The sequence below is a fragment of the Coregonus clupeaformis genome, chromosome 12, assembly GCF_020615455.1.
Source record: "Coregonus clupeaformis isolate EN_2021a chromosome 12, ASM2061545v1, whole genome shotgun sequence".
NCBI lineage: Eukaryota > Metazoa > Chordata > Actinopteri > Salmoniformes > Salmonidae > Coregonus > Coregonus clupeaformis.
In genome coordinates this window covers 26,738,460-26,756,028 of record NC_059203.1, presented here as the reverse complement: position 1 = coordinate 26,756,028, position 17,569 = coordinate 26,738,460, and the positions used below count along the sequence as shown (strand labels likewise).

General features: G+C 42.5%; 1 protein-coding gene across 1 annotated transcript in view; it reads left to right on the top strand.

Moving 5' to 3' along the window:
• The window catches only part of LOC121578141 (pleckstrin homology domain-containing family A member 6), a 199,263-nt gene extending 181,986 nt beyond the window's left edge, over positions 1–17,277 (top strand). Inside the window, 7 exon segments of the mRNA XM_041892273.2 lie at positions 4,153–4,259; positions 4,508–4,663; positions 6,420–6,575; positions 7,668–7,795; positions 8,042–8,199; positions 10,511–10,610; positions 15,763–17,277. Coding sequence (XP_041748207.2) covers positions 4,153–4,259; positions 4,508–4,663; positions 6,420–6,575; positions 7,668–7,795; positions 8,042–8,199; positions 10,511–10,608 — 803 coding nt within the window. The 3' untranslated portion in view covers positions 10,609–10,610; positions 15,763–17,277.
• Positions 17,278–17,569: the final 292 nt, after the last annotated feature.

Genomic DNA, 17,569 nt, shown 5'->3' with positions numbered 1-17,569 from the left:
GAACATAATTGACCAAATGTACAACAAACACAACGTAATAAAACATACAATACTACAAGCAATTTAAGAACAAACACATTCCTCAACAATGAGGTCCTTCATTAACAACTTGAACTGACCTGGAGGCACCAGATCATCAAGGTGCAGAGAACTTTGCAAATCACTCCCGACGATTTCTAGAACGCAAACACATTTTAGGGTCAGAACGAGAACACGTGGGTAAAGTGGCATTTTGAAAATGGGTTATTGGCTTTGATACTCTGATTGGTTAGAGATGATCCAATCGCTGGTGACTTTGTTTTGTACAACACCCCTCATTTTGATGTCACCACAAACGACTTCAACGATAGCAGTCTCAGACTGAAGTATATAGCGAACATAGAGCAGTGGAATAATTCAGTTTGAAGTGTCAGGCAAAAGTTATGTACTATTAGATTTGATATTATAACACTGGTTAAGAATGGGAGGGTCCAAGACGTGCCGCTCAGCCCATCCACCCACCACATGATTGACCAGTAGGTCAGCCAGACCCCACAGCCAGGCTGAGCCGCCCACACGCCTCGACCCTCAACAGTATAGTCAATTCTTTAACTCTCTGCCCAAAACTATTTCATTCCCACCTCTTCTTTTGTAATTTGCCAAGGGAAGGGTTTGGAAACAAAAGTAAAAAAACACAAAACAAAAATACATACACCTACACATATACAGGTAATTGCCAAAGTAATGGAAACATTTAAGTGAATGAGGGGTACAAAGTGTATTGAAAGCAGGTGCTTCCACACAGGTGTGGTTCCTGAGTTAATTAAGCAATTTACATAATGTATAAAAATGCTGGGCAGGTCATTATTTTGGCTACCATGGTTATGCCCCCATAGGATGACAATGCCCCCATCCACAGGGCACAAGTTACTGAATGGTTAGATGAGCATGAAAACGATGTTAACCGTATGCAATGGCCGTTTCAGTCACCAGATCTCAACCCAATTTAACACTTAAGGGAGATTCTGGAGCGGCGCCTGAGACAGCGTTTTCCACCACCATCAACCAAGCACTACATTTTCCCTATACCCATCATGAGGTTGCTACAACCTAGCCAATAAATGAAAGTTTACAATGTAGGTGCACACAGGTCGAGAGAACATTTTGAGGTGACAGACAGTGATACATGGACAGACAGTGACACATTCAATGCTGCTTTGCACACTCTTGCCTGCATGTAGCTTTTCTGGTATTTTTATCCCTGTTTTGTTTGCTTCCGTTTAAGAAACGTTTGTCAACAGAATCGGCGGAATGAATACACCCCTGATCACACGTAAACACAGTTCACTTTCATAGCAGCCACGTTTTATTTCTTCTTACCTCTATGCACTCTCCTCCTCATACCTTTTCCCTTCGTTTGTGGACTTCAATGCATCAGCTGTATGTGATCAGGCGAAAAAAACTTTCCAAGCCAAACCATGTCATAACCGCTACACACAGCCTACATCGTTGTCCCCATATTAGCTAAAGTAACGTCCTAGTCAACATAGCTAATAGAACTAACATGTTAGTAAACCCGCTACAATCATGCAGTAACGTTAAACTGTATAGTCAGTATGCAGTTTAGCAGTTACACCGGCGGGCCCCGGTGGCAATAAACTAATAAAATCAAAAGCTTACCTTGACTTGGAAGAGTTCCAGTGTTGTGTTGGATAGTTATAGCCAGCTAGCTAACATAGCATCCCTCTGTTTGAACCGGGTGTTTGAGTAGGCTAAACTAGCTAGCTGCATTTGCTAGCTAAGTAAGTAAAACTCAAAGTGAAAAGAAAATGATGAAATCACTCTCTCTATCTCTCTCTTGCTTCTCCTTCATTTTTGAAGAAATTAATTTGTTGAAATTAATTTGTTTCTCTCTCTTTGAGTCAACTACTCACCCCATTTTATGCACTGCAGTGCTAGCTAGCTGTAGCTTATGCTTTCAGTACTAGATTCATTCTCTGATCCTTTGATTGGGTGGACAACATGTCAGTTCATGCTGCAAGAGCTCTGATAGGTTGGAGGACGTCCTCCGGAAGTTGCATAATTACTGTGTAAGTCAATGGAAGCCTCCTCGGTTTTGTATTGAAGTCAATGTACCAAGAGGAGGACGGAAGCTAGTTGTCCTCCGACTACACCATGGTGCTACCCTACAGAGTGCTGTTGAGGCTACTGTAGACCTTCATTGCAAAACAGTGTGTTTTAATCAACGATTTGGTGACGTGAATGTATTTAGTATAGTTTTATCTAAAAAGGATAACTATTTTTATTAAATTCACTGAGGAGGATGGTCCTCTCCTTCCTCCTCTGAGGAGCCTCCACTGATACACAAAGAAACGGCACTGCCTCCACATAATTAATGTCATCATAATAATGTAGAGCTCTCTTCGTCTCTTTACTTGCACACAATATAGCTGGGTCGCCCCGCCTCAGCCCTAGGGGTCCGCCGCCCTGCTGCGCCCTAACCCAACACACCCTACTCAGCTTCAGAATCTTAGGGAAACATACATTATTGACTTTTGGTGTACTAGGCCAGGGCCAGAGCGACAACCCACAGGATGGCAGACCCCCAGTGTGAGGACTGAGCAGCCCATCAGCTAGGTATAGCCTGAAGATGTATCTCCCTGACGTGGGCATGTTTTCAATACAGATTCTTATTGTATTCAGTACAATGCCTCCATACATAACTTGACATTTCTGCCATCCATTGTGACATTGTGGGAGGATAACCAACCTTTCAATTAATGGCAATGCATTTCTTAGCCGCTATAAATGCTAGGTTACACAGTTTCTCCTGATAAGTCTCCAGTATCAACATTTCAAAGCAAACAAAAACGGAGAGAATGTTAATCTGTAGACATGCTGAGATAAAAGAACATACACTTTGCCAGAATTCAGACAGCTTTTCACAAGACACATAACCTTTTAAATGCTTCCAGTGCTTCAGTCTTTTAATCTTTTAACTTTTAATGTCTATGTTTACACTTTGCTTTGTTTGGCAGCACTTTTACTGGGCCATTAAAGGTAGTAACTCTTTAAACGTAATTGGATAATTCCGCGAAATGTAATGGGATAGTTCAGCGAAATATTAAACGTAATGGGATAGTGCAGATGTTTGTTTCCATACCTCGCAAGCAGTTTATGGACTGCTCTAATGGGTGACTGCAATCCACACTTTGGTTTTGGTAGAAAAGTCTGTCAACAAATTGTAATGTTTCCATTTTCTGACAAAAAATAAAAAACTCTACACAGCATAGGAGTTACACATCACACTATTACAATAGTGACTGTTTTGGATAAAAAATGTCAATATATTTTCTTAAACATCCTCTGTGTTGTGTGAGTATTGTTTAACCATTGATATGTTCAAGGGGTCATTTTGAGACCTTAAGGAGCATCAGGTACTGCTGGAATGCCTACCAATGGCATGTCCATATTTTTGTGAGAAATAACACTGGTCACTCAAAACATTTGTAAAAGTATTTATGAAATATACATAGCCCTCACTTTACATTAGGCCACCCAAAAATATGTAACTAATGATTAGTAAATGGTTTATAAGGACACAAATTAAACATCTTATGAATTATCTTATGAATCATTATTCAAGTTGTTTATACATGTGTGAATAACTAGCTTACTAACATTTACAGATGTGGGAGTAATGATTAATAAATGATTAATAAACTATTTAATAATCCATTATAAATGCTTTATTACAAGGTGGTATTATAAAGTGCTACCTTTTTCTGATCGAATCCCAAACTGTTAGATAACGTTAAACCTGAAGAAAGATCAGTCTCCCCTCAGACTCATTGGAATGAAATCCTGTTCAAAATCAGAGATGAAAGAACATCATAATTGAAAATATCAGGGTATATATAAATATAATTAGATTATTAGTCCTAGGACTAGCTGTACCTTATTAAAATAAATTGTTTACGTAATAATAGATTGGATTATGTTGCCCCCATGACTCATCCTCTGTGTCAGCATCCCAAATGGCACCCTAATCCCTACATAGTGCCCTATGGGCCCTGGTCAAAAGTAGTGCACTATATAGGGAATATGGTGCCATTTGGGACACAACCTGTGTCATCCTCTGACTGACATACTGTTTGTCTTTCTCCTGTCCAGTGGGGATTGTTCCTCCCAGGACTAAGTCTCCCATGGAGGACCAGGGCCACTCCTACGACCATGGAATCTCCCGACGCAACGGCAAGGTGCCTAATGGAATCTCCAGGGTAGGCAGCATGCCGGAGAGGGCTTTATGGAGCTCAGGAAACTCACAGGCTATATGCATTATATTATATGATCCATACACATTATGTATTGTAACTATATTATGATAGTGTTACTCATTGATGTTGCGTTTATGTTGTGGTGGTGGGCCTATGTCTGGTATATTGAATGGTGCTGTCAAATTTCTCATTTAAAGAGCAATACATTTGATGCTTTATCATATCATTGACATGTCATTCCCCTCTTCCAGGAGCGTCCGAAGAGTGCGGTGTTCCCGGCGGAGGTGAAGTCCAAGATGAGCGTTGAGGAGCAGAATGAGCGTATCCGTAGGAACCAGAGCAGCTCCGTCAGGGACAAGAGACGCAGCCTGAACCTGGGTAGCCAGGCTGGTACCAACTACAGAGTGGTAGGCTCTCACTTCTATTTACATGTACACTACCGGTCAAAGGTTTTAGAACACCTACTCATTCAAGGGTTTTTCTTTATTTTTACAAATTTCTACATTGTAGAATAATAGTGAAGACATCAAAACTATGAAATAACACATATGGAATCATGTAGTAAACAAAAAAGTGTTAAACAAATCAAAATATATTTTATATTTGAGATTCTTCAAATAGCCACCCTTTGCCTTGATGACAGCTTTGCACACTCTTGGCATTCTCTCAACCAGCTTCACCTGGAATCCTTTTCCAACAGTCTTGAAGGAGTTCCCACATATGCTGAGCACTTGTAGGCTGCTTTTCCTTCACTCTGCGGTCCGACTCATCCCAAACCATCTCAATTTGGTTGAGGTCGGGGGATTGTGGAGGCCAGGTCATCTGGTGCAGCACTCCATCACTCTCTTTCTTGGTAAAACAGCCCTTACACAGACTGGAGGTGTGTTGGGTCATTGTCCTGTTGAAAAACAAATTATAGTCCCTCTAAGCTGCAGAATACTGTGGTAGCCATGCTGGTTAAGTGTGCCTTGAATTCTAAATAAATCACAGACAGTGTCACCAGCAAAGCACCCCCACACCATCACACCTCCTCATCCATGCGTTACGATGGGAACTACACATGCGGAAATAATCCGTTCACCCACACCGCGTCTCACAAAGACACGGCAGTTGGAACCAAAAATCTCAAATATGGACTCCAGACCAAATGACACATTTCCATCGGTCTAATGTCCATTGCTCGTGTTTCTTGGCCCAAGCAAGTCTCTTCTTCTTATTGGTGTCCTTCAGTAGTGGTTACTTTGCAGCAATTTGACCATGAAGGCCTGATTCACACAGTCTCCTCTGAACAGTTAATGTTGAGATGTGTCTGTTACTTGAACTCTGTGAAGCATTTATTGGGCTGCGATTTCTGAGGCTGGTAACTCTAATGAATTTATCCTCTGCAGCAGAGGTAACTCTGGGTCTTCCATTCCTGTGGCGGTCCTCATGAGAGCCAGTTTCATCATAGCGCTTGATGGTTTTTGTGACTGCACTTAAAGAAACTGTCAAAGTTCTTGAAATGTTCCGTATTGACTGACCTTCATGTCTTAAAGTAATGATGGACTGTCGTTTCTCTTTGCTTATTTGAACTGTTCTTGCCATAATATGGACTTGGTCTTTTACCAAATAGGGCTATATTATGTAAACCCTCCCTACCTTGTCACAACACAACTGATTGGCTCAAACACATTAAGAAGGAAAGAAATTCCACAAATTAACTTTTAAGAAGGCATAGCTGTTAATTGAAATGCATTCCAGGTGACTACCTCATGAAGCTGGTTGAGAGAATGCCAAGAGTGTGGGCTGTCATCAAGGCAAAGGGTGGCTATTTGAAGAATGTCAAATATAAAATATATTTTGATTTGTTTAACACTTTTTTGGTTACTACATGATTACATATGTTTTATTTCATAGTTTTGATGTCTTCACTATTATTCTACAATTTAGAAAATAGTAAAAATAAAGAAAAACCCTTGAATGAGTAGGTGTTCTAAAAGTTTTGACCAGTAGTGTACATCTACCTTTATTAGCCAGCCACCAAGAATATGTACTGAATGTTGAAATGTATTCTAAAGGAGGATCTAGTATATTGTTCTGGCCCATTGTCTGTTTCTCCGGGCCATGTTGATTGGCTGAGCCCTTGGCTCTTTCCTGATTGCTTATCTCTGTGTGTGTGTCCAGGTGAGGCGGAGGCTGACGACCCATGAGGTGGACATCAAGGACCTGGAGGCTGCAGTACGGGGGGAGGGGGTGCAGGAGTCACCCCGGGAAGAGATTGCTCGCCTCAGACGGTTACAGATGGAACCTGACCACTACGACCTGGACATCAGCAAAAAGGTTAGCCACACTCTGACCAACAACTACACTGTGTGATACAATCATTATGTGACTATGATCCAGTCGTGACGTGGTATAGTAGTGCTTAATGTAAAGTGAATTAAACACTTTGAAAACAGCCAAAGTTATTTCAGTAACACTTCATTCTGTGGAGCTCTTTCAGCTGGTATTTGTCTGGTATAAAGAAATGTGGTGATAATTAACAAGTTTAGTACACACTAAGAAAAGTGGATTCCTCAATGGTTCTTTGGGAAGGGTGGTGGTTCTATGTGGAACCATAATTACTCAAATAACCCTTTTAGCCCTTCAATGGTTATTTGCAGTTCACAAAAGGGTTCTTTGCGCTTTTGGTGATGATGAAGATGTAGAGGCGGCAGCTCATTCGAATATTTTGGGGCGTGGTTTGCTCACAGCTCCTTTTGTGCAACCGTGACTTACTGTCATTCCAGTTGATCTAATCTGTTGTGTTATGCCATTACATGTTACATATGATAACGGTCAGTGACGGTTTTTTTGTCAATTGAGAACTGATGTGTAAATCAGTGGTTCTCAATTCTCTCCTCAGGAACCCCCAGTCGTTCCAGATCTAGCACACCTGTTTCAACTCACAATAATAAAACCTATGGAATTGTAACAATATAACATGGCTAACCAGAAAAAAAAACCTGTATTGTTCTTCAAAATGTTATTTCTAGAACCTTTGAAATTGAGAATGGTTCTTTATAGAACCATTCTCCATAAAGGTTCTGTAAAGAACCATTAAAAATGGTTCTAAACAGCACGAAAAAGGGTTATAACAATAGCAGAACCCTTTTTGGTGCTACATAGAGCTTTTTTAAAATAGTTCTTTATTGAATTATAGGAATGGTTCTTTATAGCACCATAAAGGGATCTGCTATCGTTACGAGCTAAATAATCCTTATTTGGCCCTATATAGAAAAGTTAGTTTTTAGTGTGTGCAGGCTTCAAAGAATTCCCCACAATCGGTCATTACTTGTATACGTAATGGTTCTTCTAATTGCATACCAGGTATAAAGCGGGCCATAAAATAAAAGATTACCAAACCTCATCTGTAACGTGTTGTGTCTTCAGCTGTGTGCTCCAGACAAGGTTCTGATTCCGGAACGCTACCTGGATGTGGACACTCCTCTCAGCCCAGAGGAGCAGAAGGAGAAACAGAAGAAAGTAGAGAGGATAAAGACGCTCATTGCCAAATCAAAGTATGTACAGACACTACCGAACTACTATCTAACACAGCTCTCTCACAGTACAGCAGTGTATTTACCCAAACTTTAGCTAAACATTCTCCCCTCTACTGATTCACTGTTTCACATCTGAAGTATGGGATGCCACATGTTCTGTATAAAAAGTTAGAATTGAATCTCCTTTCTCTTGCTCTCTGCTTATTTTCTTTGTCACTCTCTCACCCTCCTCTCCCCCTCCCCTCTGCTCGTCTCTCTCTCCAGTCTCCAGAACGTGGTTCCCCTATTGGACGGTCCTACTGAGGGGGGTGGTTCCCACCAACAGGGTAACCCAGAGCAGCAGCTCCAGGACCAGGAGAAGAGGATTGAGATCTCCTGTGCCCTGGCCACCGAGGCCTCGCGACGCTCCCGTCTGCTCTCCGGTGAGGACATCACCGCAGCCTGTCGCTTCACCGCCACCACCCCGACCACCCTGTCGCCACGGTTACCACCCTCACGGTTACCATTGCCCACCCCGGTCCCGTCGCCCCCCTGTCATTGAGGGGACCCCCCGGCGATGAGTGCCGATGTGTTGCTGCAACACCCCCCACCCCCACCAAAACCCCTTCTCTCCCTGCCTCTATGATACCCATTTCTACCACCAACCACACATGTTCAATCCCTCTTCAACTGTGTGCAGCACACTGAGCACTCAACATCACTAAAAGCTGTGTATGGGGTTAGACTGGAGGTTAACATAGTCAAACTGCCTTGTTCGAAAAAACATATGGTGGTAAAATATACAGCAAACTTTTTTTGGGGGTTTTGAGGGCCAGTTCCATCAACTTTAAAATCCCAATGTAATCCCTAGTTAAGCCTCACTGTCAACTGTCTGCAAACAACTCCACTATCCACCACTTAACCCCAGACAATCACACACTCACTCCTTCACTGTCTGCTGTATTGCAATACAATCCACTATCCACTACCCACTCACTACCTAACCCCAGCCAACCACACCCTCACTCCACCAAGCGACGTATGTAACAAGCTCCTCAGACCCCGAGTGCTGATCTAGGATCAGGTTCCCCCTGTCAATGAAATCTTATTAATTGTGATCTAAAAGGCAAAACTGATCCCAGATCAGCACTCCTACTCTGAGACACTATAAAAACGGGCCTTGAGCTCAGATAGATTTATCGCTGTTCAGGGATCTGTATCCGCTCTTACTGGAAGTGCTTATTAACCTTGTCCATTCACAGGGCATCCTAATACAGTGGCACATTTTCACTGTCCCCAGAGCCATAGATTAACAGAAATTTTATCAACTCAGATGAACCGAGATTTAGAGTATGAAAATGTTGCCATGTTGCCACCAGATGTTCCAGGATGATAATCTTCCATTGAGAAATGCAAATTAGAATGGCATGTTATGGAACGTCTGGAGCTAGCAGGGAAGATTGTTTTTACTGTCTGCCTCACTACCCCACCCCTCTCCACAATATTCATTGTCTGCCTCACTACCCCACTCCTCCACTCTCCACAATATTCACTGTCTGCCTCACTACCCCACTCCTCCACTCTCCACACTATTCACTGTCTGCCTCACTACCCCACTCCTCCACTCTCCACAATATTTACTGTCTGCCTCACTAACTCACTCCTTAACTCTCCACAATATTGACGTAAATGTAAATGTAAATATTCACTGTCTGCCTCACTACCCCACTCCTCCACTCTCCACAATATTTACTGTCTGCCTCACTACCTCACTCCTTAACTCCACACAATATTCACTGTCTGCCTCACTACCCCACTCCTCCACTCTCCACAATATTCACTGTCTGCCTCACTACCCCACTCCTCCACTCTCCACAATATTCACTACACACTCTGATGCTCCACTGTCTTAACCTAGAGGCTCTACTATATAGTCCTTGAAGATCGCAAGATCTCCTATAGTTAGATCGACAGAGTTTCCGTTTGCTCAAAACTATGACAATTTCTCACTGCTTACTCGCTGTCTCTGCCCCCCTACACACAACCAACCACATATTCACAATGGCATCACGGTTTACTTTATGATTAGGGGAAATTGAACATCAACTTGTCAGCTTTAAGTGATGAGCTGAAGGAAAACAAAACTGGCTTTGATTGATCAACTTATAGTGCTATTAGTATTCAGTCACATTGTGTGCTGCCTGCTGTCAGTCGTGGTCATAAAACCATGTTCCAGCTGCACAGAGTTAAAACCAATTCAAACAAGGTTTGTACTATATACGGTATCTGTGTTACTCTGGTGATGCCAGATAGCAACTGTTTTATTTTGTCTAGCCTCCAGAAAAGCACTTTTCAAATGTTTTCACCATATTACCTTTATAATCATAGTATCCTCTCCATATATTCTCCAAGTAGGCCTACAATTTGTTACTTACGTTCATGCTTTCTATAGTTACAAGTTTACCTTGTAAATCTAATCTCTAGCTGTTCAAACTGTAACATTTTTTGAAAAGTGTTCTGAATGTGTGTAGCCAAACTCCAGATTCAGGTGCAATGTATACACGCTACATCCTCTTGCTTCCTCAGTACAGAGCTACAGGCTTAGCACCATTCATCTTATGCTTGTGAGGTGATGTGAGTGCACAGTCCCCCCTGTTGTATCTCACTCTACCTACCCTTTTATAATTGCTTTACACCTTTATGTTTTGCTATTTGTTTTGCTTGTTCTCACATCCCACCCCCATTCCATTCCAGCCCAGTGTGCCCCCAGCCCCCCCGCCTCCCCGCCCAGCCTGGCCCCTCCCCCCTCCTGTGGCTTCTCCGACCCACATCATGAAGGTGTGAGTCTGTGAAGGTGAGTCCCCGCCCACCAACCACACCTACCTCCTCCCTTAACCCCCCACTCCACCTCAACCCCTTGCTGGTCGCCTTCTCCTACCTCACACCCCTTCCCTCACCTCTCCTGGTTTGGGCAGGGCTCTCTGTTTTTCCCTCAGGTGATTTCTTGACCAATGGCAGCAGGTGGACTTCAAAGGATATTTTATTGTTACCTTTTATTGCTATCTGCTTGGCTCAATTGTTTTACTAACTGGAAAAAAGTTCACAAAGCACTCAATGGCCAGTGCTTACATTAGCTTTTTGCTAAGTATACCAAAATAAACATACGGCAATCGTATATTACTACCAGTCCTTTTCCACATACTGTACTCATTTTAAGGTACGGAAACCATTAATCAATACAGATATAGCCGTGAACTATCCTTTTAAGATTTATGGAGGCCTCCACCTGAAGTCGGGAATATCTGTCTCTCAGTTTGTGCTGATGCAGGACATAGAGAGGAAGTGATGCTGAAGTGATGCTGTTATTAGAGAGAGTGATGACAGCTGACTCAGATCTGAAGTTGTACACCGGGTCAGATTACTATTATCACGGGGTCGGATCAGTAGGGCTAAGCTGTTATTACTATTATCACGGGGTCGGATCAGTAGGGCTAAGCTGTTATTACTATTATCACGGGGTCGGATCAGTAGGGCTAAGCTGTTATTACTATTATCACGGGGTCAGATCAGTAGGTCTAACCTGTTATTACTATTATCACGGGGTCGGATCAGTAGGGCTAAGCTGTTAATACTATTATCACGGGGTCGGATCAGTAGGGCTAAGCTGTTATTACTATTATCACGGGGTCGGATCAGTAGGGCTAAGCTGTTATTACTATTATCACGGGGTCGGATCAGTAGGGCTAAGCTGTTATTACTATTATCACGGGGTCAGATCAGTAGGGCTAAGCTGTTATTACTATTATCACGGGGTCGGATCAGTAGGGCTAAGCTGTTATTACTATTATCACGGGGTCAGATCAGTAGGGCTAAGCTGTTATTACTATTATCACGGGGTCGGATCAGTAGGGCTAAGCTGTTATTACTATTATCACGGGGTCGGACCAGTAGGGCTAAGCTGTTATTACTATTATCACGGGGTCGGATCATTAGGGCTAAGCTGTTATTACTATTATCACGGGGTCGGATCAGTAGGGCTAAGCTGTTATTACTATTATCACGGGGTCGGATCAGTAGGGCTAAGCTGTTATTACTATTATCACGGGGTCAGATCAGTAGGGCTAAGCTGTTATTACTATTATCACGGGTCGGATCAGTAGGGCTAAGCTGTTATTACTATTATCACGGGGTCGGATCAGTAGGGCTAAGCTGTTATTACTATTATCACGGGGGTCGGATCAGTAGGGCTAAGCTGTTATTACTATTATCACGGGTCAGATCAGTAGGGCTAAGCTGTTATTACTATTATCACGGGTCGGATCAGTAGGGCTAAGCTGTTATTACTATTATCACGGGGTCAGATCAGTAGGGCTAAGCTGTTATTACTATTATCACGGGGTCGGATCAGTAGGGCTAAGCTGTTATTACTATTATCACGGGGTCGGATCAGTAGGGCTAAGCTGTTATTACTATTATCACGGGGTCGGATCATTAGGGCTAAGCTGTTATTACTATTATCACGGGGTCGGATCAGTAGGGCTAAGCTGTTATTACTATTATCACGGGGTCGGATCAGTAGGGCTAAGCTGTTATTACTATTATCACGGGGTCGGATCAGTAGGGCTAAGCTGTTATTACTATTATCACGGGGTCGGATCAGTAGGGCTAAGCTGTTATTACTATTATCACGGGGTCGGATCAGTAGGGCTAAGCTGTTATTACTATTATCACGGGTCGGATCAGTAGGGCTAAGCTGTTATTACTATTATCACGGGGTCGGATCAGTAGGGCTAAGCTGTTATTACTATTATCACGGGGTCGGATCAGTAGGGCTAAGCTGTTATTACTATTATCACGGGTCGGATCAGTAGGGCTAAGCTGTTATTACTATTATCACGGGTCGGATCAGTAGGGCTAAGCTGTTATTACTATTATCACGGGGTCGGATCAGTAGGGCTAAGCTGTTATTACTATTATCACGGGGTCGGATCAGTAGGGCTAAGCTGTTATTACTATTATCACGGGGTCAGATCAGTAGGGCTAAGCTGTTATTACTATTATCACGGGGTCGGATCAGTAGGGCTAAGCTGTTATTACTATTATCACGGGGGTCGGATCAGTAGGGCTAAGCTGTTATTACTATTATCACGGGGTCGGATCAGTAGGGCTAAGCTGTTATTACTATTATCACGGGGTCGGATCAGTAGGGCTAAGCTGTTATTACTATTATCACGGGTCGGATCAGTAGGGCTAAGCTGTTATTACTATTATCACGGGGTCGGATCAGTAGGGCTAAGCTGTTATTACTATTATCACGGGTCGGATCAGTAGGGCTAAGCTGTTATTACTATTATCACGGGGTCGGATCAGTAGGGCTAAGCTGTTATTACTATTATCACGGGGTCGGATCAGTAGGGCTAAGCTGTTATTACTATTATCACGGGGTCGGATCAGTAGGGCTAAGCTGTTATTACTATTATCACGGGGTCGGATCAGTAGGGCTAAGCTGTTATTACTATTATCACGGGGTCGGATCAGTAGGGCTAAGCTGTTATTACTATTATCACGGGGTCGGATCAGTAGGGCTAAGCTGTTATTACTATTATCACGGGGTCAGATCAGTTTAAAGCTATACACGTTGAATAAAGCCAGGATGCCATATCCAACACATATTCAGCAATGAACCCCAATAATGATAAATTCCTGTTACAGACTTTGAAGCTAACAGACAACACATTCAACTAATAGAAGGATCACTCTTACTGTCAGCACTTTAGTTTAATCATACCATTTGTACAAACTGGGATCAATTACCAGATAGTTTTAGTTAGTTTAAATAGTGAGGGATCGACAATGGGTGGTTACGACGGTAATGCGACCATAATCTTTATAATTCCTCCAGAACACATTCCTGTCATTTCTGGTCAAGAAATCAAACCTCAAAAACTATAGTGATTTATTTCCCTGCATTGTGTTTGGCAAAAACATTCAAGATATCCGCCTTACTTTTAAACATTGGCAGGATCACACATTTGGCTTCCAAAAGCCAAATGCACAAATTGAATGCAGACGTACACCAATGGCACAAGACTGCAATGCCTTTAAAGACCTTGAAGTCCATGGGTAGTATCTTCGATTCAAACCTAATGTCTTTCTGCTTGGCTTATGGTGTTCAGGGTCTATTGTCCGTATACTCACACCAAACAATGTTTTTTTCCTAAATGTATTATATAAAGCGGCGGTCATACTTGCATGACTTTCTATGATCATTGTTGTTGTTTGAAGCTGATAAATCACCACATTTCCTAAGACCATTGTTGACTTGTTTTACCCAGAAGTACAACCATGCAGTAAAAGTATGTTTGCTGGAAAATTACTCAAGTTGACGTTGCACTGCGGCTTTCTCGGCCTGGTTTTGACAACTATTGAGTCCCTTCAATAACCACACTCCAAACATAACAGGAGCACTTCCTGTACTCTGCGACAGGATCCATAGCCGTAATTGGTTCAAACGGGCCTGGAGCGGTTGCCCAAAATGAGGCAGCATAGAGAGTTGTCCTGTGGTCAAAATAGGATTTAGAGTCACACGAATATATAACAGAAAGGGATCTCATCTGAGTTTGGATACATTTCCTTTCTTTGCTTTCAGTTTTCATTGTGTCTCTGTTTTGTAAGAGTTTTATTGGAGTTAAAGTGTATTCTCTCTCTCTCTCTCTCTCTCTCTCTCTCTCTCTCTCTCTCTCTCTCTCTCTCTCTCTTCTCCCTTCCTCCCTCTATCTATCTCTATCTCTGTCTCTATCTCTGTCTCTATCTCTGTGTCTATCTCTGTGTCTATCTCTATCTCTGTCTCTATCTCTGTGTCTATCTCTATCTCTGTCTCTATCTCTATCTCTGTGTCTATCTCTGTCTCTATCTCTATCTCTATCTCTGTGTCTATCTCTGTCTCTATCTCTGTCTCTATCTCTGTCTCTATCTCTATCTCTGTGTCTATCTCTATCTCTGTGTCTATCTCTATCTCTGTCTCTATCTCTATCTCTGTGTCTATCTCTGTCTCTATCTCTATCTCTGTGTCTATCTCTGTCTCTGTCTCTATATCTGTCTCTATCTCTATCTCTATCTCTGTCTCTATCTCTGTGTCTATCTCTATCTCTGTCTATATCTCTGTCTCTATCTCTGTGTATATCTCTGTCTCTATCTCTATCTCTGTCTCTATCTCTGTGTCTATCACTGTGTCTATCTCTATCTCTGTCTCTATCTCTGTGTCTATCTCTGTGTCTATCTCTATCTCTGTGTCTATCTCTATCTCTGTCTCTATCCCTATCTCTATCTCTATCTATGTCTCTATCTCTATCTCTGTGTCTATCTCTGTCTCTATCTCTATCGCTGTCTCTATCTCTGTGTCTATCTGTCTCTATCTCTGTCTCTATATCTGTGTCTATCTCTGTGTCTATCTCTGTCTCTATCTCTATCTCTGTGTCTATCTCTGTCTCTGTCTCTATCTCTGTCTCTATCTCTATCTCTATCTCTGTCTCTATCTCTGTGTCTATCTCTATCTCTGTCTCTATCTCTGTCTCTATCTCTGTGTATATCTCTGTCTCTATCTCTATCTCTGTCTCTATCTCTGTGTCTATATCTGTGTCTATCTCTATCTCTGTCTCTATCTCTGTGTCTATCTCTGTGTCTATCTCTATCTCTGTGTCTATCTCTATCTCTGTGTCTATCTCTATCTCTGTCTCTATCTCTATCTCTATCTATGTCTCTATCTCTATCTCTGTGTCTATCTCTGTCTCTGTCTCTATCGCTGTCTCTATCTCTGTGTCTATCTCTGTCTCTATCTTTGTCTCTATTTCTGTGTCTATCTCTGTGTCTATCTCTGTCTCTATCTCTATCTCTGTCTATCTCTGTCTCTGTCTCTATCTCTGTCTCTATCTCTATCTCTATCTCTGTCTTTATCTCTGTGTCTATCTCTGTCTCCATCTCTGCCTCTCTCCCTCTTTCTTCTCTAGCTCAAGCTCTGGCTGCCGTTAAGTTTGATGGCACGTCCTTCTGAGGATCCACTGGAATATAAAGAGTAAGCCCAAAGAAACTGGTTTTGTTTAGTCTCTCAGACCGCCCGCCAGACTCTACAACAATACAACAGGAAACAGGAAGCTGTCACAGGAAGTCTGGAAAGTTGGCCACCTGAGGATGTTTTCAAGCCAAACAGACTAATGATGGAGAAACTTAAGGTCCACACCTCCCACCTACCCCAGGGGTTGCTATAACAGCATCCTCCACTCTCCCTCTGTCAATTACCGCACTTACACTCTTCCTCTCAGCCTAGGCCTGGTAGAAAATAGCTTCTCTATAAGGGCAGGAAAAGCGAACAAAACAAAAGCAAATAAAACACGATGGTGTAATTTTTCACAATTTTGGTTGTGGTGCGTTTGATGCAGCATCTGAAGCTACTAAATTAGCCAGAGAGCATGGGGTGTATACATCACTCTAACATGCTCTCCGCCATGGTAAACAGACAGTGAGACAGTTTTTCTCTGTTACTCAGCTCAGAACGGTATCTGCTATGGAGAGATTAGAAAGACCACAGAGACTAGAAGCCCAGGACAGTAGAGTTTTGTGACTGAACGGTTCAGGAGGGCACTTATCGTATGTGATGCACGGATCTCAGTTAAGATGAAAAGGGAAGAAAGACTGGCTGAGCTGGAATTCAGGAAGAATGAGAGGAAGGTTTTTATTGGTGCAGAGAGTAGTAGAACAAATCAGAGGCTGATGTGTTTTGTGTAACAGGAAAAGGTCACGGGGAGAAGGAGGTGAACGGAGGGTCGTTCAAGAACCATAAAGAGATCAAAGTAGCAACAGTAACAGAACAGTACCAGAACAGAATACAGCATCTGAAGAGCAATGTGGTCTTGTCTCTATTTGGCCCCTGGGTCATGTAGTCTTGTCTCATATTGGCCCCTGATTCATTGTCTCAAACTCAGTTAAACAGCCCTTGACCCTCAGAGGCCATTAGTGGGAGAGCTGTACTGCACGCAAGCACAGTATCACACACATACACACACACACACCATTAATTCCCCCTTCAATCCACTGGTGTCAGGGCATGGGTGTACAGCAGCGCTTGATGAGCCCCCCCTCTATTCCTTTCCACCCCTCTCATCCCGGGTGAGGAACACACCTATTGAACCTGACCCACTGTACCTACCTCCCAGCCCCTTCTCCAGGCGTGGCTACCCCCCTCGGTTCCCTCTCCTGCCTACACCCCGGGCTGGTTGGAACCTGTATGTGTATGTGTGTGACTGTCTACAGGAAGACCCATCCTGCCTCACTCTGAAACCACTGTTAGTTCTCTGGTAACTGTGTATCTAGATGTAAGTAAAGCCCACACACCTTTAGCATTAAAGCCATTGGACTCTTAGTCCTCTCACTGCTAGGACGTTACTTCAGTGGTACAGTATGTTAATAGCTAAATGTGTGGATAAAATCTATACACACACACATATATATATATATATATATATATATATATATATATATATATATACATACAGTACAGTATAACGTATGTGGAAAGATGTCAGTGAAAAGAAGAAGTGACCTTAGAATTGTAAGTCTGCTAGTTGAAACACTTAAGTTAAAATGGGCCAGCAACTTACATCAAAGAAAACTTATAGTGCATACATATCAGAAAACGAAATGCATCCTACATGTATCATATCCCTAATATTAAACAGTGCCATGATGAAGTCTGAACCTATTTTAGCATATAGAGATGGTTTATCTAGTCATTCTGATCAGACAGATAGACAGAGATAT